Raw genomic sequence first — 25,991 nt, 5'->3', positions numbered from 1 at the left:
CACTTTTAGTGTTAAGTGCTGTTTGAAAAGGCCACATGTTATGTCTGTCTGTTTTGGTGGGATGGAATTTTGGCCTGTGTAGTGACATCACCAGGCAGTAAATTAGTTAATAGACCAATAAGAAAGAGAGTTCCAAAGCTTTCTGCCAATGACAGCTAGTTGTCAGTTTTCCCCTCACCACTCTCAGCAGTCCTATCTAAATTTTTGCTTGAGAAATTGATATTTTTGTTTGTTTTTGACCATTTTAATTGAAAACAATCACAGTAAGGTACTTAATTGTTACCCAGAAATGATTTGATATTGAGGTAAAAACGGCTGCATTGGAGCTTTAAAAATACAATGATGTGCGCATGTCGTCATTTGCCAAGCAACGATTGTTCCGACTGTTTGGTTTATCTGTGGTTTGCGTAGCTAGCCAGTTTGAGTTTGTTGGAATGCAATGATTAGTAAGCTAGCATAGCTCAATATATTTCCGCATCTAAAGATTTATTGCTTCGCAAGGTTTGCCAAAATGCTTTTAAACAATTTGCTTGAGTGTTTGCCGCCTGACCTCGAATCAGTCCTTGTAAAAATGGGTCATTTTAATAATCCAAGCAAGCTAACTTTAGCTACATCTTGCAAATTGAAGATGTTTTGCTAGCTAGCTAATTTAGTTAGGTTTGATCGCTACAATTTATTGATAGTGTAGCTGCAGGGTGTCCTGTAGTTTGGCAAAGTGTTAACGTGTTTTTGTCCATCTGATTTAGCTTCTTAGCCTAGCTTGCTACGTTAGCTGAATTAGCTAGCATCAGCTTTTTCTATCGTTTACTGAATTTGACGTATCGCTACTATCTGTAAAATATGGCTACTGCCTCTAGCTCATGTGTGGGGATAAATGGGTCGAGAAATGGACCCTCTCTCTCTACACCGACATTGGTAGCACCTGGACAATCTCAGCCTATGGTCGTTGTATGGGAATGGCAGGATGATCTTGGCTTCTGGCGACCATATAGCGGCCAGGTGAGCGGCTATATCGAACAATACTTCTCTCCGCGGGGACACAGAGGTGGGGGTCCTGGCTCCACCAGCATCAGCCTAGGACAATCCGATCCCAGCTTGTCGCCTTATCTCATAGACATACCAAGCTTGAACCAGTTCCGCCAAGATACAGGTAAGGGAATTAAGCCAGTGTGTGTGTGATGTAGCTAGCTAACAGTAGCTAGTTATTACACTTACAAATTAACTGAAGCTTTCGAGCTTTGTTGTGCCCTAGCTAGCGCATCGTTAGTTAATTTACGTTAGCTAGCTGTTGTAGTTAGCCTCCATAAACCAAAGACAATAGCATTGCTTATCTTGCTAACATCGATAGCGAACAGTCGTGGTGTTTTCCAGCGATGTCAATGTTTTCTTTGGGTAACTAGTTGGGTAGCTGGCTAACTCGAAAACGAACGTGACAGACATGATAGTAGGCAGTGATACAGCCAAGTCTCTTTGTTGGAAGGTGGGGCGGTTTGGACAAGTCCAAATGTCCTTTGACACCTGCAGCCTGTGATACAAACTTGTCCAGGAAAAGGGAGAAAAACAGCAGGAAGTCTTCTCAATAGCACAGGATGTGTAGTGTAATGCTTAGCTGACATGAAGGCACACCACTAGGTACTAGACTATAATACACAGTAAGACATTCACTGACGTGTGACGTCTACTGCAAAATTGTCTGTGCGAGGCACCTTTACCTCTAAGTATGAATTCACTGTGTTATCTTTCCAGGGAAAACGCGGTCTGTACGCCGTCAATTGTTTGCCCAGGCCTCAGGCTTGGGTAGCGGAGTATATTGGGAGTGGGCAAATGACGAAGGAGGATGGACTCCGTATGAGACTCGCACTTCTATTCTACTAGAACACAGCTACCTGGCACGGCAGGCCACTGCGGATATGGCCTCACATGGCTATAACTACATAGTGGACCTCACAGCGCTGGCCCAGGTCAACAAGGCCACAGGCTTCAGGCGGCAGGTCCGACGGCAGGGTAACTTCCCCTACCCGCTGGCGTCTGGCGCCTCCGTCATCCACTCGGGCCCGGCTTGCTCCTGCCACCAGTGTCTGAGCCACAGCTGCACTGGCCCCATGCCCAGCCGTTCACGCCACTCCTTCTCCTCTGGGCAGCTGAGCCGACCCAGCTTCCAGGGCCCCAGCAGGGCGGCTGGAGCTCACCCCACCTCGGTGTACTCGCCCTACCCCAGGAGGCCGCTTTCTGTGGGGGGCATGGCGTGGGGTGGTCCCTGGCCCCCGACACCCTCCGCTAGTCAGTTCCCTGGACCTCCACTGTCTTACCCTACCAGTGGCAATGGCTTAAGGTAGGTTGGCTTTGTTTGAATAGTCATTGTTGTCTAATTTAGCAGCTTATCTATTTATACTACCCACTTGAGTAACTCTATGCGCTGATTTTTTTTTTACATTTAATTTGTATTTTATTTAACCTGGTATGCCAGTTGAGAACAAGTTCTCATTTACAACTGCGACCTGGCCAAGATAAAGCAAAGCAGTGCGACTAAACAACAGAGTTACACATGGAATAAACAAACATACAGTCAATAACACAATAGAAAAGTCTATATACAGTGTGTGCAAATGAGATAAGATTAGAGGTAAGGCAATAAATATTTATTTATTTCACCTTTATTTAACCAGGTAGGCAAGTTGAGAACAAGTTCTCATTTACAATTGCGACCTGGCCAAGATAAAGCAAAGCAGTTCGACACATACAACAACAGAGTTACACATGGAGCAAAACAAACATACAGTCAATAATACAGTATAAACAAGTCTATATACGATGTTTATTTTTATTTTTTTACCTTTATTTAACCAGGCAAGTCAGTTAAGAACAAATTCTTATTTTCAATGACTGCCTAGGAACAGTGGGTTAACTGCCTGTTCAGGGGCAGAACGACGGATGTGTACCTTGTCAGCTCGGGGATCTGAACTTGCAACCTTTCAATTACTAGTCCAACGCTCTAACCACTAGGCTACCCTGCCGCACCGATGTGAGCAAATGAGGTAAAGGCAAAAAAAAAGGCCATGGTGGCAAAGTAAATACAATATAGCAAGTCAAACATAGGCCATAGTGGTGAAATAATTACAATTTAGCAATTAAACACTGGATTGATGTGTAGAAGCTCAATGTCCAAGTAGAGATACGGTGCAAAGGAGCAAAAAAAAAGAACAGTATGGGGATGAGGTAGTTGGATGGGCTGTTTACAGATGGGGTATGTTCTGGTGCAGTGATCTGTGAGCTGTTCTGACAGCTGGTGCTTAAAGTTAGAGAGGGAGATATGGGTCTCCAGCTTCAGTGATTTTTGCAATTCGTTCATTGGTCATTGGCAGCAGAGAACTGGAAGGAAAGGCAGCCAAAGGAAGAATTGGCTTTGGGGATGACCAGTAAAATATACTTTCTGGAGCGTGTGCTATGGGTGGGTGCTGCTATGGTGACCAGTGAGCTGAGAGTAGGCAGGGTTTTACCTAGCAAAAATTTATAGATGACCTGGAGCCATTGGGTTTGGCGGTGAATATGAAGCAAGGGCCAGTCAACGATAGCATGCAGGTCGCAGTGGTGGGTAGTATATGGGGCTTTGGTGACAAAACGAATGGCACTGTAATAGACTACATCCAATTTGCTGAGTAGAGTGTTGGAGGCTATTTTGTAAATTACATTGCCGAAGTCAAGGATCGGTAGGATAGTCTGTTTTACGATGGTAGGTTTGGCAGCATGAGTGAAGGATGCTTTGTTGTGAAATAGGAAGGCAATTCTAGATTTAATTTTGGATTGTGAATGTGAGTCTGGAAGGAGAGTTTACAATCTAACCAGACAGAATATGTGGACAACTTCAAATAAAATTGTCCACTTATTCTAAGTCAGAACCGTCCAGAGTAGTGATGCTGGGCGGGCGGGCAGGTGCGGGCAGCTATCGGTTGACGAGCACTAATTAAACAGCCTACTGTTAGGGGCTCTGACATTGAGGATGCGTCTCCACAGGCAGTCCAATTGTAAAATTTTGCCCAATTAGTGGCAAAGATCAGAATTGGACTGTTTACGTAAATGCATACTTAAAACAAATTGTTGTTTTGAATAGATTTATTTATGTTTTAAAATTATGTTGAGCTATTTGACACATTGGTCTGGGGTTACAATATGTCACAGTGATTGATGTCCTCTAAAGAGGAAGTGGTGATACGCAGAATTTTTTTGCAGTGGATAGAAAACCAGATTTGGGACCCAAAGCTCTGCTCGTAATGTAAGGGTCACATTACATTAACTGGTGCATCTCACACACTTCCTCCCATTGTTGTTACCATGCGGTCCCTGATAGTAGTAGGCCTAAGCTTTGTCACTCCTTGTGACAAACAAAGCACAGGGAAGAAAGTCTGCATACCAGTATGTTATTCTTGTGACAGTTATTGCTTCTTTTTTTGTTTTTTCAAGAATACCTTCCTGGCACTTTTTCTTGAAAGCTTTGAGGCAGCCGTGATGCTACAGAGCGTTAAAATACATTTTGTGGAGAAAAGATGGCAGCATGGCGCAATGTTTAACATAAAAATGAACATACTGTGACATTCACATTGTACTCCAAAGCCTTATCAGCTTGGAGAAAAAGCACACAGAAAAGCGTCTGACACTGGATGTGCTCAACTTCGGTAGGCCCCCTGCGTGTGTAATGTTTCACTATGTGTATGTATGTTAGACCCCATGGCTGCGACACACATTCTCTTTCATTTTCTCGGTGGACGTCCTTATGGTTTGAGGTACAAACTTTCTGAAAATCGCTTGGTAAGTTACTGGTAAGTGTAATATCTTGCGTGGAAGTATACTCACTGGCTGTTTGTAGCCTGGAGCAGCTGCCCATGTGGCCACCCCCTCTTGAGTGCTCCACTTGCTGTGCACGGTTGATCTGTATCTTCCGCCCGTGGTTTGTCATGCTTGTATTTTGTTAGCGTTACACTAGAACTCCTTGTGCATCTATTAATATATTGGTGGCTCTTGCTGCCACAAACTGTTTTCCTTACACAGAACAAGCCGGACGGCAAGCTATGTATGTTGTGAATTGCTTTAACATGCCCGGGCTCTCTGCTAATTCCCCTACAGTGTTTTTTTTTTCTTGTTCTTCCCCTGCAGAATGTAAGAATATCGTGGTGGACTGCCACTACGTTGAGACATTAACTTTGGAGTTCCTTAACGGAGTTACTCCATCATATGGTTTTGTTTTCTGCTTGGATATTAAACCGGCTAGGTAATATTGTAGTTGGCATAATAAAAATTAAAGTAAATAAAACGCATATCAAATCCATTACCTGGTTGCTGTTTTTTATTTTATTTTGTCTGCCTGTTTTTCCCACTTTTTCTTCACTGTTTTTTGCAGAGGTACTGGGTAATTTATCCCTCACCAGGTTCCTATTCCTCCAAGTGGAGGATTCCCCCTCCTGCCTCATGCTGAGGAACGAAAGCGGGGAGGGGCATAGCGTGTGATGGAGAAACAGCCTGTCAATCGTCACCGCCATAGGGACGTGGCGCCAGAGGTCGGCACACCCTTCCTCTGCCACTTCCTCTGCCACTACACTTATTTTGTGGTGTCGTACGATTCTGGCCCTCCGCAACCTCAATGGGTACTTGAAGGTACTGAGGTTTCCACATGCTGTCCCCGGCCTGTGTTTTGCAGGCCGTGTCCAGGGACCAGTGGTTTATGAAGCTGGACCTGAGGGATGCGTACTTCCATGTTCCTGTTCACCCAGCTCATTGGCAGTATCTCCGATTTGCTTTCAAAGGGACGGCTTACGAATTCATGGTTCTTCCCTTCGGCCTCTCTTTGGCACCCCACACTTTCACAAAGTGCATGGATGCTGTCCTTTCGACAGGTGCGGGTGGTATCCGCCCTAACCTGCCAACTCCTGTTGGGCTTGCTGATGGCGGGCCTCATTGCTGATTCCCCTGGGCCTGCTCCATCTCCGGCCTCTTCAATGGTGGTTCAACTCCCATTGGCTGCATCCGAAGCGCCACCGCCAGCTGTGAGTGACCACGCAATGCCTCAGGGCATTGAGGTGGCGATGTCATTCCTTACTCTGAGGTGGAGTGGAGATTGTGCCGCCGGTCAGCACAGACGTCTCCCAGATTGGCTGGGGGGGTGTGACCAAGGGCAGGTCGGCTGTCGACTACCCCCTTGGAGCGGCAGGCACATCTATACACTAGAGCTCTGAGCTGTACTGCTGGCCCTTCAGTCTTTCCTTGTACATCTCAAGTGAAGACATGTCCGTTCTCACCAGGACAACACCCATAGTGGTGGCTTACACGGGAGCTCCTTCTCTGGGCTCAGGAACATCTAGCATCTCAACGTCCACATACCTGGCATCCTGAATGTGGCAGCGGATATGCTCTCGAGTGCAGGCCAGCCACCATGGGGCTGGATCCTACATCCCCAGGTGGCGCAGCACTACTGAGAGGAGTGCCCCTCGCTGAAATCTGCTGCGGCCAGCTGGGCTTCATCTTGCACCTTTGCTATGTACCATCTGGTAAATGTGGCACCTCCCTCTGCGGTTGATTCGGCGGTCCTGGGTGTCGCTTCCCCTTCCGGGGACATCTTCCCGGGACACCCCTTCCACATTGACGCCCCCTGTGTCTCATCCCGGGCAAGGACTTTGCCACTGGCTGGCCATGTCCCTCTTGCACCAACTATATCTGTTACGGGTATACAGTGGAGCAAAAAAGTATTTAGTCAGCCACCAATTGTGCAAGTTCTCCCACTTAAAAAGATGAGGCCTGTAATTTTCATCATAGGTACACTTCAACTATGACAGACAAAATGGGAAAGAAAATCCAGAGAATCACATTGAAGGATTTTTTTTATTAATTTATTTGCAAATTATGGTGGAAAATAAACTTTTGTTATTGACCAAATACTTCTCAATACTTTGTTATATACCCTTTGTTGGCAATGAGAGGTCAAATGTTTTCTGTAAGTCTTCACAAGGTTTTCACACTGTTGCTGGTATTTTGGCCCATTCCTCCATGCATATCTCCTCTAGAGCAGTGATGTTTTGGGGCTGTTGCTGGGCAACACTGACTTTCAACTCCCACCAAAGATTTTCTATGGGGTTGAGATCTGGAGACTGGCTAGGCCACTCCAGGACCTTGAAATGCTTCTTACGAAGCCATTCCTTCGTTGCCCGGGCGGTGTGTTTGGGATCATTGTCATGCTGAAAGACCCAGCCACGTTTCATCTTCAATGCCCTTGCTGATGGAAGGAGTTTTTCACTCAATCTCACGATACATGGTCCCATTCTTTCCTTTACACAGATCAGTCGTCCTGGTCCCTTTGCAGAAACACATCCCCAAAGCATGATTTTCCACCCCATGCTTCACAGTACGTATGGTGTTCTTTGGATGCAACTCAGGATTCTTTGTCCTCCAAACACGATGAGTTGAGTTTTTACCAACAAGTTATATTTTGGTTTCATCTGACCATATGACATTCTCCCAATCTTCTTCTGGATCATCCAAATGCTCTCTAGCAAACTTCAGACGGGCCTGGACATGTACTGGCTTAAGCAGGGGGACACGTCTGGCACTGCAGGATTTGAGTCCCTGGCGGCTTAATGTGTTACTGATGGTAGGCTTTGTTACTTTGGTCCCAGCTCTCTGCAGGTCATTCACTAGGTCCACCTGTGTGGTTCTGGGATTTTTTTCTCACTGTTCTTGTGATCATTTTGACCCCACGGGGTGAGATCTTGCGTGGAGCCCCAGATCAAGGGAGATTATCAGTGGTCTTCTATGTCTTCCATTTCATAATAATTGCTCCCACAGTTGATTTCTTCAAACCAAGCTGTTTACCTATTGCAGATTCAGTCTTCCCAGCCTGGGCAGGTCTACAATTTTGTTTCTGGTGCTCTTTGATCTTGGCCATAGTGGAATTTGGAGTGTGACTATTTGAGGTTGTGGACAGGTGTCTTTTATACTGATAACAAGTTCAAACAGGTGCCATTAATATAGGTAGTGGTGGACAGAGGAGCCTCTTAAAGAAGAAGTTACAGGTCTGTGAGAGCCAGAAATCTTGCTTGTTTGTAGGTGACCAAATACTTATTTTCCACCATAATTTGCAAGTAAATTCATTAAAAATCCTACAATGTTTCACTATATCCAGAAAATCACAATCTTAATTATGTATGTAACCACGGTTATGTGAGGAAGATCACTCCAATTCTCCACGGTGCTAGAGGTGCCTCAAAGATGTAGAGGGCGTGTTTCGCGGCAATGGGGTGTACATATAGGGGCAGACCCCAGCCGTGACAGGTGTACACGTGAGTAAATCTGTAGATCCTCACCTCGGATGTACACTACTGTTCAAAAGTTTGGGGTCCCTTAATTCTTGTTTTTGAAATAAAAGCAAACATTTTTTGTCCATTTTAAAATAACATCAAATTGATCAGAAATACAGTGTAGATAGACATTGATACTTTTGTAAATGACTAGCTGGAAACGGCTACTTTTTAATGGAATATCTACATGGGCGTATAGAGGCCAATTATCAGCAACCATCACTCCTGTGTTCCAATGGCGTGTTGTGTTAGCTAATTCAAGTTTATAATTTTAAGTAGTACACAGCATTGTACGAGATCTTCAGCTCCCTGGCAATTTCTCGCATGGAATAGCTTTCGTTTCTCAGAACAAAAATAGACTGACGATTTTCAGATACTCAACTAGTCTAAAGAAGGCCAGTTTTATTGCTTTTTTAATCGGAACAGTTTTCAGCTGTGCTGACATTAATTGCAAAATGGTCATGAAATTATCAATTTGCCTTTAAATGATAAACATGGATTAGCTAACACAACGTACCATTGGAACACAGGAGTGATGGTTGCTGATAATGGGCCTCTGTAGATATTCCATAAAAATGTCAGTTTCCTCCAACAGTAACAATGTCTACACTGTATTTCTGATCAATTTGATATTTTAATGGTCCAATGTGCTTTGCTTTCAAAAACAAGGACATTTCTAAGTGACCCTGAACTTTTGAATGGTAGTGTATATATTTTAAGTAGCTCTCATGTAGAAAAGGTTGGAGACCCCTGATCTAGTGTGTTCAAACTTTCAGAGAACCGACCACATCAGTTTCTCACTTGTTTGCAAAAGCAATGGTGTATGGATTCATTAATGTCTGTTTTCCCGTTTCCTCTGCTGCAGTGTCCCCGCCATCCCTCTGCAACGGAATGGATCCACCAGTGTGAGCTCAGCCCTTGCAGGTAAAGCAGTCCCAAGCAATTAATCCAAACGTCCACCATGTGGTACTACCTGTATTTTCAGTTACTATCAATGTGAATTGTAGTGGTTTGGATCAAGCTTTGTTTTTCTTGGTGGTGATGGCAGAACTGTCTGCTCCATGAATTTTATACCTTGGTTTGAAAGTAACAGTAACTTGTCAGTGTAGACACGCAACTCTATCTTCTGAGTGTCAGTCTGTTCGGGAGCAAAACTTGACAAAAATAGCACAACTCTAAAATCAATATTAGTAAGCATACATTGTTTCAGCCAAATGTGTGGCCTATAGCAAGCTAAAGTCTTAACAAAGACTGCTGATACACCAGAAGTGGTCTACACATTCGACTGCACTGTTCAGCAACCGTGGTTTAGTAAGCTTATCTCATAGACCTGACAGATTTTAGAGGCACACCTTTTTGTTTATCAGTTATTAAAGCAGCGATACATATTTTTTTTGTGATTTCATGGCAGTGACCATAGCTCCTGTCGGTGGTGGGAAAGTAATTTGTGTCTCTCTGGACAGCTGGCCTATCACTGTACAGACCTGTTTTGCTCTGGTCGTTTGCCCACCCACGATGGCGTTTGTTTTCCAATGTAGTCTTGTGTTTGGGGTTTAGTGAAAAGGGGTTACTTTATTTTGTATTTTACCCCCTTCTCCCCAATTTTGATATTGTCTTATCGCAGCAACTCCCCTATGGGCTTGGGAGGTGAAATTTGAGTCATGCGTCCTCCGAAACATGACCTGCTAAACTGCTTAACACCTGCTCGCCTAACCCGGAAGCCAGCCGCAGCGATGTGTCGGAGGAAACACTGTTCACCTGACGACCTAGGTCAGCCTGCAGGCGCCCGGACTGCCAGGAGTCGCTAGAGCGCAATGAGTCATGTAAAGCTCCCCCCCGCCTATGGGACTCCCGATCACTGCCAATTGTGATTCTGCCCGGGATCAAACCCGGGTCTGTAGTGACGCCTCAGTGCCTTAGACCGCTGCACCACTCAGGAGGCCCAGATCACTATTTTTATTTTCGTTACTCCTAGGGTGGTGGTGTTTCATCCAAACGTTTTTTTTTTTGCAGGTTATTTAGGAATGTCCAGAATCTCTTAGCTAGCAGTTTAGCTTTTTACGCTAAAACCTTCTTTTTTTTGAGAGGACTATGCCGTTGACCCAGCAGATAGTATCCATTGCTAGCCTAACAGCAATTCAGCTTCTTTTGTTAGTGACTGTTCAAAAGGTTGAGCCATGATCTGTGAGGAACACATTTGTGCTGAAATGTTTTGTGGAGGGCTTCTGAAGATTTTCCTTTGGCATATTTTTTTTTTTTTTTTTTTACATTTCATGAAATTACTCCAATATCAAAATTACACAATACCATGTAGTATTGAGGCAGAACCGAACAATAGCACTTTTTGAAAGGAAATCAATTACAGCACTGCAATAAACGCACTTTATCATATCAGCCCACATTTATTAGGCCAACATGTTACTTACTGTATAAATCCTGATGACTTATTAATCCTGAATCTGACGTTATCTAGCCGTACCAAGCTGGAAGCGCCTACCAAACTTCCCAATATAATGCCCTCCTGTCCATGAGTAAGTCACCCCCCCCTTAGTCACTCGCTGCTTTATCCACCATGTCTCATCTGTTTGGTTTCTCCTCCCCTGACTGACCCCACCCCCTCTGCATGTCTCCCCGGGGCCTCTTACTCCAGGCATGGCCTCCATTTTGATGTCAGCAGTGGGACTCGGCGTGCGCTTCACGAGTGCCCCCTCCCGCACCCCTCCTCCTCCGTTCCTCCTCCCCCCAGCAGCACCAGCAGGCCCGCAGGCTCCAAAACTCACAGCAGCAGCTCGGTTAGGAGGGCAAAGAGGCAGCACAGGACAGGTAGCTACGCCACCTTCCCCCACCAACTCCCCATTGGCTTGCATCCAGCTCTGTGCTTCGTCACATCCAATGCTTTCCATCGTTGCTATCCCAAATCCCTAAGTTAGAATATTTGGCTTGTTATGCATGTTGATATTTTTTTATGTGCCTTGTGGTTAAAAACGAATGCCTGCCTTGTGAAACCTTGGAGATGTCCGAGCCAGTAATTCCTATTCTCACTCAGTTTTAGGAGCTCACTATTCAATACACAATTCTTAGAATCAATGGGAGTGGTGGGGGGAAACTGAAATCTGAGTTTGACTTTACTTAAAGGTGATTTGCCAAAAAACATAGACATTGCACGGTGTCCCTATCACTCCCATTGACTTTCAGCTTTTTGTCGTGGCTGTTTAAAGAAACCTGAACCATCGATTTACATTTTCTCCTGGTACACACTAATTTCAGGGTAAGGAACCTTCTATCAATAAATTGTAAAAAAATATCTTATCTTTTTAAAATCAAATATTGTGTTCTTAACCTGAATCAAAGGCACTGTTTAGATTTTCTGCAGGCTTGTATAGCTTTTTATTTTTCCTTTTACGTGTGCTCTCTTCTATCGCATTCCAATGCTCACTTTCACTGTAAGAATCATTTGCTAATCTGTGACTCAATCATCATTCCTATCCATAAATCAGTGAGTTGTAATTGTTGCTTGGCAGTCGACAGTGTTCATTAGCTAACAGTGGTGTGAACTAGGCCCTAATCTTGCTGTTTGGTTACAAGGTTGCAGCTCAAAACAGAACCCCTAAACTCAACGCTGAGTTGCTTACTTACCTTGTAGCTGTTCCAGAACAGACTGATACTCACAAATCATCTAACAATGAAGCTTCATCCCAAATGGCATCCTATTCCTTATAGTGCACTGATTTTGAACAGAGCCCTATGTTGTGAATAGGGTGGCATTTGGGACACCAGCCCCTAACTAAGGAAGAGTGTGCTTTTGGTACATTGGTGGATAAGTGTCAATCTCTAACCCTCTTCTTTCCCATTCATCCACAACTGTCATGCATTAATACTGTGTGCCTAAATCTGTCGACTCATGTTACATCTTTGAGCAGTGCTTTTGTATGGTACAGATTTGCCAACGAAGCCGGCCAAAAGTTTGAGCTGCAGTGAAGTGTGTAGGCTACATCTGCAGGATGAGTCTTATTTCTGCAGAAATATAAAATACAACAAAGTGAATTGTCAGTTAAAACACTAACTATATGCTATAAAATTGAAAAAAAAAAATTGGGGGGGTGAACATAATGTGTTCAATAGCAAACTGCAAAACAACTAGGCTACCACTAGTTTCCACTGAAATGGTTTAAAAAAGCAACACTAAAGACCATGTTTTTTATTTGATTTCTTATTATAATCCCTCCTGTGTTGTCGAATGTCCTGTCTGTAAATTGAGGGACTGAGTGTGGTTTTGTCTGTCGTCTGGTGGGCGTCTCTCCAACCCTGTTCATTGTCCGCTGTCCCCCCAGCCCAGAAACCAGAGGATGTCATTCACCGCTACATGGAGGAAGTGGCCTCTGCTCAAGACGAGGTACGCATTTCAATGTCAAAGATCCCCTCCTCCCTCTTTCTATTGGTGTGGGGTGAAGTTGCCCCTAGATGCTTATCTTTGGTCATTTTAGCATGTTCCCCACTAATGGTTAAGGTTAGGTTTCCACTAGATCTGTACCTAGGAAAACTCCTCCCCGCCCTCTTTACTCAACACTCACGGAAGAAGGGTTCTTGCAGGAGAATCAGTCATGTTTCCTCGTTCTGGTACACTGAATCACGGTAGGCATGAAATAAACTATATGTAAACAAAAGCAGGTATAGTTCATCTCAGATCTTTTGAAACCATTTTGTGAAGATGATTCATTCATATGACACAGGTGATTTGAAAAAATATATATATTTTTTTTTATACTAAACCACTTTGTATTGAAGAAACATTTTATTTTGCAGAGGAAGTGCAATATGCAAGTTGAGAGAAATATGATTGCTCTAAAATGAACACAGGTTATTTCTAAAGTAGTTTGAACAAGCCAACTGCGGTTTTGCATAGAAATAAACAATACTCCATCCATATCACCAAGTCATCCCAACCTCAATTTATAGACTCATGATATAATATCATATACAGATCCTGTCATTCTTGTTATCATGTAATTACATGTACAGCATAACCTGGGGTGAAAGTAGGTATGGTCTGGTACAGATTCTCAACAAATGAAATGGTGGAAAGTGAGCTAAGATGCTATTACACCCTCATGTATTACTACCACGTGAAAAATGTGCGAATGGACTCTAAAATGCGGTGTGGTTTGTTGAGCACAGAATTTTTTGCCAAGGCAGCGATGACTGACTGAGGCGAGCAGGGACAGCAGTGGAGGCATCAATCATTTAAGGCTTCAAGTGAAGACCTAATGACAATCGCTGAATGTCATTAGGCCTACACTTTTTGATATTTTATAACCATGTCTCTTTCCATTTATCAAATGGCGGTTGCACAGTACAATGTTTGGATGCTTGAGTTATTCGAGTGGATGAACGTGCATAGGTAGCCTACATGAGTCTTTTGAAGTGCTTTGTTTGACAAACTGATGACAACATGACTGGTTTATGCCACATTTAAATTAACTCTTTAAATGGCAAATCTTTTACTTTTAGGACCATAAATGTATTGCCCGTGCAAATGTGTGTATAGACCTCCGTGTAACGGGAAGAAATTAAATATATTTTCACACCTTTAATATATTGTCCCTGTGGTTTTAGGACTGCATCATCTGTATGGACCGGCTGTCGTGTCCGTCGGATTACGCCGTGGCGTCCGAGGGAGCACAATCCATCCCACCCGGCGCTGTGGGAAAGTTCACCAAGTGTGGACACACCTTGCACATGCTCTGCATGCTTGCCATGTACAACAATGGAACCAAGGTGGGCGCCACAGAGATCCTAATAATGACTTTCAAATGTAATTCAATGGCTTGATGTCTTGAGCCCACATATTGTCCTAAAAATACATTAATGTAAAATAAGACTTAAGGAACTATAAAGGCATGTACTTGCATTTTATTTATTTTACCAGTTAAGTTAACTGAACACATTCTCATTTATAGCAACGACTATTTTTTTTTTTGTAAAAATTAAGAAAAAAGACTGAATAGTTACAGTAATGAAGCATTATAACTGCAGGCTAAAAGTTAAGTGTTACCCACAACATATCATAAACATTATCCTATATGGTGAAATCAGGCTAACATTTTAGTTTATGGTGATATTCTTATACACTCGGTGGCCAGTTGAATAGGTACACCACCACGTTCAAGAAAATTGTGAACTCCAACAAACAGTGAGTCACATGGCTGTGGCTTGCTATATAAAGCAGACATCGAGGCATTCAGTTACTGTTCGGTTGAACTTTAGAATGGACAAAACAAGTGACTTAAGCAACTTTGATCATGGTATGATCGTTGGTGTCAGGCGTGCTGGTTCCAGTATCTCAAACGACCAGCCTCCTTGACTTTTCACGCACGACAGTGTCTCGGGTTGAGGAGAGGGGTTGAAGGAGAATGGCAAGAATCGTGCGAACTAACAGGCAGTCCACAAACTGGCAACTAAGTGGTGTGCAGAACGGCATCCCGGAACGCACAACTCGTTGGTCCTTGTCACGGATGGGCTATTGCAGTAGATGACCACAACGGTTTGCACTCCTATTAGCTAAAAACAAGAATCAGCTCCAGTGGACATGTGATCACCAACACTGGACTACTGAGCAGTGGAAAAACATTGCCTGTACCGATGAATCCCGGTTCCTGTTCCGTCATGCTGATGGCAGTCAGGATTTGGCATAAGCAGCAAGAGTTCATGGACCCCATCCTGCCTAGTGTCAACGGTACAGGTTTGTGGTGTGATGCTATGAGTAATGTTTTCCTGGCACATGTTAGGGCCCTTGATACAAATTGTGAAACATTTGAATGCCATATCTAGTTGAGTCCATGCCCCGATGAATTCAAGCTGTTCTGGAGGAAATGGTTGTTCAGACCTGGTACTAGATTGGTGTACCTTATCAGTTGAGTAACCATTTTTAAAGAAAATCTGCGATTCTGACTCTGTCCCCTTCCAGGATGGCAGCCTCCAGTGCCCGTCATGCAAGACAATCTACGGGGAGAAGACTGGGACCCAGCCCAAGGGCAAGATGGAGATCTATAGTATTGCACAGTCCCTCCCCGGCCACCCAGACTGTGGAACTATCCAGATAATTTACAGCATTCCCCCTGGGATACAGGTAGACACACACACACACACACACACACACACACCACTCACTCATTAACACACTGAGTCTGGGGTGGGCATATCTTAGTCCGGGCAGGTGTGCAAGCATGCTTTTGCTCCACCGACGCTGTAACAAAAACGAGGCTTGCCACTATCCTAAGGTTCTTTCTGACTGAAACCATACCATTCAGATGGGCCAAGAGATACAGATGCGTGATTGGACCTGCGCCTTCCCCTCATGTCAGTATTCTCATCTATCTTCCCCGTCAACAAGCCTACTGGTTAAGATCATTGGGCCAGTAACCGAAAGGCCGCTGGTTGGAATACCCCCAGCAGACGAGGTGAAAAATGGCACTGTGCCCTTGAGCAAGGCACTTAACTCTAATTGCTCCTGTAAGCAATGTTCCCTCTATTTTTTTTTCTGGCACTGAGAATTTCAGGTCTGCTGAAGAAAAAAAAAAGCGAAAAAAAAACACTGGAGGAAATGCATCCCATAACATGAAAATAGCTGCTCTATCCTTGAGCCTACAGTAGCAGTGAATGTATGGTGTTCAATGTTGTCCTATATTCCATAGTACTTTAGAAAAAAAATATGCAAGCATTGACATTAACCTGTTTAGCCGCTTGTCTTTCAGACAAGGTGACTGAAAAAGTTATGGTGTTTGACGCAAGAAACCACTTTACAAAATAAAATGCATCATTATTCCCATACCACTTATTACAGCGAATGACACAAATTATGCTACCCCCTGCCTATTGGTTACTTAGCTTATTCAAGCTGGTCTCAAAATACAACACTACCCCTTTATGACAAAAAAAAGCTCTTTACCGGACTCCCTTTTCCAATATGTCCAGAAATGTACATGCTTTGTACTCTTGTTGGAAGCAATCACTCCCCTATTGCTGACTACAAATTTAGCTATAACTGGGCTAATAACTAACTAGCAAAGGATATGAACAAAATATGCATACGTACCTACATGCGGCTCTTGCTTTGATCTCAAAACAAGTGCATATATTCACGACCACAGCTGTATAAACAGTCCAGTTCAAAGTAAATGGCACAGATCCATATATGCCAATGGTCTTTCTGTATATAGGCCCACTGCAGCTCTTATTGTTTATGCCGCACTGGTTGTAGATTATGGGCTGAGTTGTGGGCAATAGAATCCTACTCCAATGCGTTCTGCCTGTTTCGGTATGTTGCATTTAAAGTGGTTATTGCGTTGATTCTATCACAATTGCCACGGTAAAGGGAAACGTTGATGGTGTTAATAGGGACAACTCTAGAACATCACTCAATGTTCTAATCTCGTGTTTCTCTCTGTTCTCCCCGGGGCTACTGCATATAAATCGCTCTGGATAAATGACTAAATATTATTTCTCTCTCCAGGGTCCAGAGCACCCTAACCCGGGGCAGCCATACACCTGTAGAGGCTTCCCTCGCTTCTGCTTCCTCCCAGACAACGACAAGGGCCGAAAGGTAAGCAGCTAACACCTCTAAAGCCTCTATAGCAGAACGGACAGACTCTCTGCAAACAGAATCAAATACAAAAATAAGCGTTTCTTAAGACCACCTAGTTCCTCTGTTTCAGGCCGCTTTCTTTAATTTGGTCTCTAATGAACATAGCCCCTGACTCTGCTCTGCTTACGCAATCCTTGTATGTGATAAAAATAGTCTGTGAAGTCTGATTATGCAGCTTCAGTAAAAATGCTGAGTGAGAGATTTAATAATGACATGTCTTCCTTGATGTAGTGTGCCAATTCCTCATTACCATATTAATTTGATTTGCTACTCATTGCAACCAAATTTGCTACTCCAAATTGTTTTGTTGACTTAATTTATTGAATGCTTATTTACTGTACAGTGAGGTAAATGTTATGCTGGGTATATTGATAATGCATCCCAATACATTTGCAAAGTAAATCAATTTCCATATCTGATCTCTCACTGTCAATGTGAAATCAAATGCACATACCTCTACTGTAACAGATAAAAAATACAGATTAATTTAAAGGAAAGTTCTTTATTTTATAACTGAATGTCTTAGTAATATGTTGACAATTTGAGGGGTATAATATATCCTCACTTTGTATAAATTCCTCTGTCTGTATTCTGTTGTCTATTGCTAGTAGCACCATTTCACCAAGTCATATTCTTGGATGTCTAAAATGTACATGGGCCTAATCACCTTCATTCGCTAACTCGCACTTTCGCCAAATAGCTTCAGCCGGTTGTGTGACCTTGGCAAAGTTTGCTGTTGGATATCTATGGAGATCGTCAAATTACAACATTTTCTAGTTCATCTTTTCGTTCTCATTAAATTTGTAGAAATGTACAATCCATAGGGTTACTTTTGACATTTATTTTTAATGATCTAAACACTACCCATATTTCAGAGCACATGTTAAGGTTTCAAATGACACGAAGACTTGCTTTGTAGCATCTATGTAATTGTAGTGCCTTCAATAAGACAAAGGTAATGACCCAGTTCAATTTCTTAATTGTTTTGCATACAGACTTCAAAGGTATGCCAAATATCCTTTCCCCAAAGGACCTTTCCATGGATTTGATTTCAGGAAGATCCAAAACATAAATGTGTGTAGCATGTCATCTCTAATTTCATTTTTATTTCACATCAGGTGCTTGAGCTGCTGAAGGTAGCGTGGACGCGGCGCCTCATCTTCACAGTGGGCACGTCTAGCACCACGGGCGAGCCCGACACGGTGGTGTGGAATGAGATCCACCACAAGACTGAGATGATGTCCAACGTTTCAGGCCACGGCTACCCGGACCCCAACTATCTGGAAAATGTGCTGTCCGAACTGTCCTCCCAGGGGGTGACCGACGACTGCCTGGTCAAACCGGAGGGCCCCAGCCAGGGAGGAGCGTCAAACTCTGGACTGTGAAACTGACCCTGAATCAGTTTCCTCATAATGTCACTACTTCAACATAGAGAACATATTCACATTCCCACTTGGATGTTGTTGTTTTTTTTATCTTATTAAATATTCAATGCGAAGCAGATGTTATGTTAAAGTGCAGTGTGCAGAATACTGCACATACTGATAATGTGGGGTTTGTCGTGGACTTTATTTGCTGTAGTAGCGCTCCACCAGCTCTTGGTTTAGTCACCTGTTCCCTATATAGTAAACTACTTTTGACCAGGGCCCCATAGGGTTCTGGTCAAAAGTACTGCACTACATGGGGAATAGGGTGCCATTTTAGACAACCCTTTTCTTGAAAAAAGTATAGTGCTTTTTTTTTTTTTTTTTTTTGGAGCAGCCTGATGTGTCGCACCTCTTGGCATGCTCCATGAAAGGTGGCAGCTCTTGCGTGGGAACACAGACGTCGGTAGCACTTTAGTTTTGACAGTGCATTTAATTAACACTTATAGTAATTACCAGGTTAATATCTGTGATTGTTTTTCAAATTGGTATATTATGCAAATACTTTAGTGATATTTCTCTTGAAAAGCAATGTAGGCCTACTTAGGCAAATCACTGTATACACAAACACATTAAATACTATACAAAATGGTAGCAAAGTGAGTACCTGATTGATTGTGTTATAATGGGAGGGGGGAGAGAACTGTTTAATTGGTCATTTTCATATTTGTCAGTAATGAAAGCACTGTAAAGGAACAGATGTCTGTAAATGCCAGTTCATTAAGAAGCATAACATGGAAGAGAAACTTCTCACTTTGCCTTTGGTTCAGCATAATATAAATATTTAAATGCATTAACCATTTGTAATATTTTTAGTTTTACCTAATTTGATGGGAAACACGTGGATTTGTCATGCTTAATGCAGACTAAACTGGGCCTGTATTCACAAAGTAGCAGTGCTGATATTGATCAGGTCCTCCCTGGCCTATGTAATCTTATTCATTATCTAAGGCAAAACTCATCCTAGATCACCCCTCCTACTCTGAGATGCTTTATGCATACGGACCCTGATGCTTTGCTACACCCACTTAGAGCTACAGAGCAGTATGGAGACCTCCTTAAAGTTTAACTTTGGAAGCGTTTGTGCATATTGGAAAGCTTACAGGGACTCTTGACCTGAGCCCTATACTACGTACATTGTTTTGAGGAGTTGGCAAGGTAACTTTGGTCAACTCTTGAGTTAACAGGTACCACGAAAGTGGCTCATCTTTGAGCCAGTTACATTTTTAAATGGCAACGAGTCCTTTTAGAACTAACCAGCTCCAGGGCAGGCTGTGTTCACATTGCCCTAAAAAAGTGAACTGGGCTGTGGAATTCAAGCGAACTGAACTTTGACCAGCTCTTGATGGTCTGTCTGATTCTCTTCAGGGGCTCTTGGGAGTTTTCACAATGCACAAATTAAGCAAACTGCATGCGTTCACAAAAATTGCCTGGAAAAGGGGGGGACCAAGTGTGAAAACACCCTTAGAAAACCTTGAGTAGATCTCACTTAAAAAGAGGAAGGGAAGTGCTACTAAGATTTCACTTCAATTGTAGTATAGGCCTACCCCCTCAGCTTTGCACTAGAAGATATAAAAACAGAAAAACGATTACCACAGGTCAATTCACTTTCTCTGACAATCTGGACGAAATAGCATAGCCATCAAGAGCAGTCTGGATTTTTCTTTTTCGGCATGTTTAGGGTATATTAACCTGGATCGTTCAATTCCACAGCACTGCTGTCCAACATCCAGTTAGGTTACATTTTACTCAGTATTCAGGTGTATGCAAGCATTTTGAAAATGTTCTCCGCAATAAAGAACTGATAAATGAATTCCATGTTACTCGTAGTGTTGATTAGCATAATTTAATTACATTTAAGTATCTTTGGTTCTTATTCTTTAGCAATCGATTGAAAATAATTTATTTTAATTTTTGAGTTGTTGGGAAAGGAGTTCGTGCCAAGGCTACATTCTAAATCCCATCCCTAGAGAACTAGCAGCAACTGGGTCAGGTTCTGGTAAGTGATGATTGAGCAGAGGTGTGAGTGATAGGCAAGCAATCAGTGAGAGAGGTGGACTCGTTGCCTCTGCCTGGGGGGCTGTCTTATGTTTGTTTTTGGGCATGCTTTTGCATTTTACGTTTTGTATATATTATTTAGTTCACCATCAACTGAACTTTAATTAACTGCTTAATCTGTCCCTATTCAAAATTCAGGATAGAGGACACCCTGGACCCTGCTAAAGCCAAGCTGTCTTCCTAGACACTAGTTCGGGTGCGCAGATGCTGTCACTCCTGGACACCATCGGCGTGTAAACAACAGCCTCGCTAATAGCGATACTCTGCACTTGCATCCAACATCTGGTCCGCTTACTTTTCATGTTAAATTCAGACAGGTTATGGAACAGTTAATTAATCAGACATAGCGAGTATACATATTCGTAGGATGACTAGTATGTTTATGCCGCGTTCAAAACAACTGGGAACTCGGGAAAAAAACGAGCTCCGACTGGGAAAAATGTATTTGATCGGTATTCCAACTCGGGAACTCCTGCCTCTTTCTAGAGCTCCGACCTGAAGATCACGGACATCATGATTTGAACTCATATTTTTTCGCGAGTTCTTAGTTATTTTGAACGCGGCATTAGTAACAGAGGGCACACATGATCACCATGACATATCTCTAGGTATTGTGATCCCGAATAACCTCATATGTCACTATTGCGGCAGGTATTGTGTTTCGAACATGCAAACTCGAACATGCAAACTATGTGAATCTGGTTTTCTCTGAAATGAAACTGTAGTATTTGGTGCTACTTCTTCTGTAGAGGGCAGCATTGTATCAAAGACATAAATATACCAGCAATGAGAGCATTCATGAATTCCCTCCCTTACATCAAAGATACCACATGCTGCTCGAGCAGATAATCGTGGATACCTTTCCATGTATCGTCGTTGCCGCTACACGTTTGCAAAAATACATAGACCGTTGCTGAATACCGGTATCACCAGAATTTCTTCCCGTTTGGCTGAAGACGGTAACAGAGAAACTGAGTCATTTAAAAAAAAAATCATTAGATAATCTGTATGTGCTTCTACTCACTTCAAATGAATCATGAAATAGGCTGTTTCTGTGGTGTTTTTTCAATCTGTCAGTGTTTTTCTGTCACCTCCATTCTTGTTGTGCTAATTAATTGACACACCCTCCTTGCTGCCACCCTATCATCATAGCCCCAAACTTTCGAGATAAACATTTATACTAGGGTTGCAAAATTCCTTGAAATTTCAATCAATTTCCTGGTTTTACAGAAATCCTGGTTGGAGGCTTCAGGGAATCCTCCAACCGGATTTCGGGAAAACCAGGGAATTTATTGAAAATTCCAGGAATTTTTAATCCCTAATTAATACGAATCGGTTTTCTTTCCACGGCCGTGTTATGCATGAGGAGTAAGTGGTTATAAAGAGACACAGCAGCACAAATCACGCTGGCAGCGGCCATGCGGTTATCTACTTCAGCATGAGCAATTCAAATCCTTGCTTGGGCTGGGGGAAGGAGACTTCATTACAACTGTAGTACTGACCGGACTGCAAATTACTATATTTAGACTATTTCACTGGCTGGGTTGCCATGGGCGAACCACCTCATTGATGATTGGATAGTGGAAGTTCTATTTGAAAGAAAGTCGTTTCTATTTGAAATAGTTGCAGTGAATATTGGAAGTTGTAAAGGAACGTACCATCACTAAATGTTGCTAGTTATATAAAAGATGGCCTCAATCTTCGTTAAGATGTCAGCAACTCCAGTTATGTTTAAGGACAATTATTTTCACCTGGGGTTCTAAATGTGTGAGTGAATAGTAATTAAATACAATATCACAATGAAGTAACATAATAAACTGTTATAACATTAAATAAATCACATTGCTACTGACAGATATAAATGCACTAATGCTTTATAAGGAAACAGTAACTGGAAAGCTCCACAGGGTGGCAGGGCAGAGCTATACAATGAACAGGCCAGATGGCTCCACTGGCCAAAGGGCCATCATGGCAACTTCAGAAGAGGCAGTTTTAGCAGTACAAGCTAGCAATTCTCCATCGTCACCAGCTTATAGATTATAGCTAATGAACTGGGGAATGGTGGGGAATGTACATAAGCACAGGAAGGCCAAAAAGATCATCAAGGACAACAACCACCCGAACCACTGTCTGTTCACCCCGATACCATCCAGAAGGCGAGGTCAGTACAGGTGCATCAAAGCTGGGACTGAGAGACTGAAAAATAGATTCTATCTCAAGGCTATCATACTTTTAAACAGCCGTCACTAACACAGAGAGGCTGCTGCCTACATACAGACTTGAAATCATTGGACACTTTAATAAATAGATCACCAGTCACTTTAATAATGTCACTTTAATAATCTTTACATACTCATCCCATATGTTTATACTGTATTTTTATACCATCTATTGCATCTTGCCTATACCGCTCGTTCATCGCACATCCATATTTTTATATGTATATATTCTTATTCCATCCCTTTACTTAGATTTGTGTGTATTTAGGTAGTTAAATTACTTGTTAGATATTACTGCACTGTCGGAACTAGAAGCACAAGCATTTCGCTACACTCGCAATAACATCTGCTAACATTGTGTATGTGACCAATAACATTTCATCTGATTTAAAGGCTATGAAATTGGTACCTTGGGTGTCCACAGTTATAATTAAGCAGTAAGGCCTGAGGGGGTGTGGTATATGGCCAATATACCAAGCCTAAGGGTTGTTCTTGGGCACATTGCAATGCGGCGTGCCTAGATACAGCCCTTAGCCATGGTATATTGGCCATATACCACAAACCTCAGAGGTGACTTATTACTATTATATAAACAGGTTACCAATGTAATTAGAACAGTAAAACATGTATTTTGTGTCATACCTGTGGTATACTGTCTGATATACCATGACTTTTCTGTCTAGCCATCAGCATTCAGGACTCGAATGATCAGGTTTATAATAAAGAACATGGTCTACACTTTCTCTATACTGTATTATAAACCAGTTGCTTGGCATGATGCCACCACGTGGGAATCAAATAGCTAGCAAAACTACCACAATGTATTGCTAAAGTAGAAACAACATAACACAAAATACAACAAGGAAATATGCGTTATGATAAGGTACTTACTATTAGATGAACACTCGTGTACAAAGTTATCATAAGGAAACAACAAAAGCAATGTGGGCACCAGGGGGAAATGCACTGCTGCACTGAACAAGTTCAGGCAGGTTCTGACTAGAGAATATGCATATGTCCGCCAGAAACAGGTGAGTAAAGTAGAAATCAGAATGGCAGGGAATATTGTATAGCTGACTCAAATACGTATTTGTAGTTAAACTTAGTCGCTGCAGAATTCTGAGGGGCTGTATATGGTTAACTCAACCAATGCAAGAGCTGGTCAGGTATAGGTAAGGGCTAGGATAAACAATTCCTCTGTGTGGGGAGGACTTGTTCCGAAACACGGCTGCCCCATCAGTAACAGTGTTAGGAAGTCTGGGATTGAGTGGGAGGAGTCCACACTGCATGGGCTTCGCAGTCTCCTGCCTGCCTTAGGCAAAAGCTGGGGAGGAACAGAGGATGAAGGTGCCCGATGACGGCACTGCTGGCTGGTATTGAAGCTGGGCTCTGGTACCGCTACTATGACGTTGCAGAAAGTGGGCCCACCTACTGCAGCACTGGAGTCCTCAAGACATGGAGGAACCCGGAGGTAGTGCAGTGATACATCTTGGAGGAACCCGGAGGTAGTGCAGTGATGCATCTTGGAGGAACCCGGAGGTAGAGCAGTGATGCATCTTGGAGGAACCCGGAGGTAGTGCAGTGATGCATCTTGGAGGAACCCGGAGGTAGTGCAGTGTTGCATCTTGGAGGAACCCGGAGGTAGTGCAGTGATGCATCTTGGAGGAGGCTGGCGCTCAGGGCTTGAGTCAGGGAGGTGGTCGGTAGGACCCTGGACAGCCTATGCCAGTGCAGTGCACACTGCACCAGGACTCTGGTGAGTAGGAGTGATTTAATTGGGTTGTTTGAGCCTATCAGAAGGCCAAGACTGGCCCTTTCAAAGGTTTGGAGCCGGAGTCCTCTCAGGTGCATATATCGATGCTTCAGAGCAGCAGCTGGACAAGACTGCTCAGCTAGATATGGTTTGTCTGCTGTAAAAGCCTTAGATATGGTGTGTCGAAGGCTGCTGCTATTTGGAAAGTCACAGTTGAGTCCTTGAGCTGGACGATGTCCTGCTGTGTTTGTAGGACCAACTTCTCTTGTGATCCATATAGACATAGTTGGTGGGCCACTTCCAGTAAAATGACATTTCTCTCTGAACCACCATCTAGTAGGGCTAAGGTGTTAACTGACTTTGTGTTGTTCCAGAGTCGGACTGGGATGACCTTAAGCAGGACCTTAAGGACCTTAAGCTGGACAGTCAGGATCACCACAGGCTAGACAGGATTTCTTAAGCGTGCAATACTCTGTCTTGTGGTCTCATCCACACCACCAACCGTAGTTTTTTGTCCTAGACCCATGTAGCCCGTTGAGCAGGGTTCAACTCAATGAAGTCTGCACAGGAGTTTAGGAAGTGCTCTTCAGAACCACAGTAAGGGCAGAAAGGCTTGTACTTACTCCTCCTGGGTGTGAAAGTAGAACCGGAGTCATGAAATGAAGAACTGCATGTTGGAGGAGGAACACTCTGTGTCTCCTGTTCGCTGTTGAGGTAGATGGTAGCCATCTTGGGTTTCTGTGGCTTACTTGATCTCTGCTCTCTGAAGTCCACTCGTGGGGAGTCTGGCTGGCTAGCCTCTGTAGCTCACTGGGAGACTTGAGATCCGGTAGTGTGTGTAGATTTGGTCTGTGCCACTGCAGATGATTCCCCGGGATATACAGTGATCAGTGAAACTGTCTCTGTAGCTGGAGGGCAGCTTGGTGAGCGGTGTGTCAACGTGGGAACCACACCTTAGTTCAGCCCTGGAAGCCCCACTAATGTGTTATCGTAACGGCTGAGGCAAAATCTTCAAACCCCTGGGCGTTGCTGAGCTTGACAGCAGGAGAGTTCAGGATAGCCTTTAGTTGTCCCTGGACCAGTTGTCTGAGTTGACCGTACCTCTGCTTAATACAGGATCTTTGTCCCGTCATCGGGATGGTTGAGCTAACGTAGGCTAATATGATTAGCATGAGGTTGTAAGAAACCACCAAAATTCCCAGGAGATAGACATATCTGATATAGGCAGAAAGTTTACATTCTTGTTAATCTAACTGCACTGTTCAATTTACAGTGGCTATTACAGTGAAAGAATAACATGCTATTGTTTGAGGTAAGTGCACAATTATGAACTTGAACATGTATGAATAAACCAATTAGGCACATTTGGGCAGGTTTGTTATAACATTTTGAATAGATATGCAATAGTTCATTGGATCAGTCAAAAACTTTGCACATACACTGCTGCCATCTAGTGGCCAATGTCTTAATTGTGCCTGGACTAGATTAATTCATTTTGGCCTTTCTCTTGCATTTCAAAGATGATGATACAAAGAAAAAATATTTGTTTCTTTGTAT

General features: G+C 43.1%; 1 protein-coding gene across 1 annotated transcript; it reads left to right on the top strand.

The window, feature by feature from the left end:
* Positions 1–274: 274 nt before the first annotated feature.
* dtx2 (deltex 2, E3 ubiquitin ligase) lies at positions 275–20,217 on the top strand. Its single transcript, XM_064982124.1, is given in 10 exon segments — positions 275–1,150; positions 1,747–2,332; positions 9,205–9,263; positions 10,990–11,060; positions 11,063–11,162; positions 12,671–12,732; positions 13,953–14,114; positions 15,304–15,465; positions 16,849–16,938; positions 18,099–20,217. Coding segments are annotated over 10 exon segments (1,869 nt in total). The 5' UTR covers positions 275–840; the 3' UTR covers positions 18,366–20,217.
* Positions 20,218–25,991: the final 5,774 nt, after the last annotated feature.

The sequence above is a fragment of the Oncorhynchus masou genome, chromosome 12 (assembly GCF_036934945.1).
Source record: "Oncorhynchus masou masou isolate Uvic2021 chromosome 12, UVic_Omas_1.1, whole genome shotgun sequence".
Taxonomy (NCBI): Eukaryota; Metazoa; Chordata; class Actinopteri; order Salmoniformes; family Salmonidae; genus Oncorhynchus; species Oncorhynchus masou.
The sequence above is the reverse complement of the archived record's forward strand: the minus strand, read 5'-3'. Positions and strand labels throughout refer to the sequence as shown.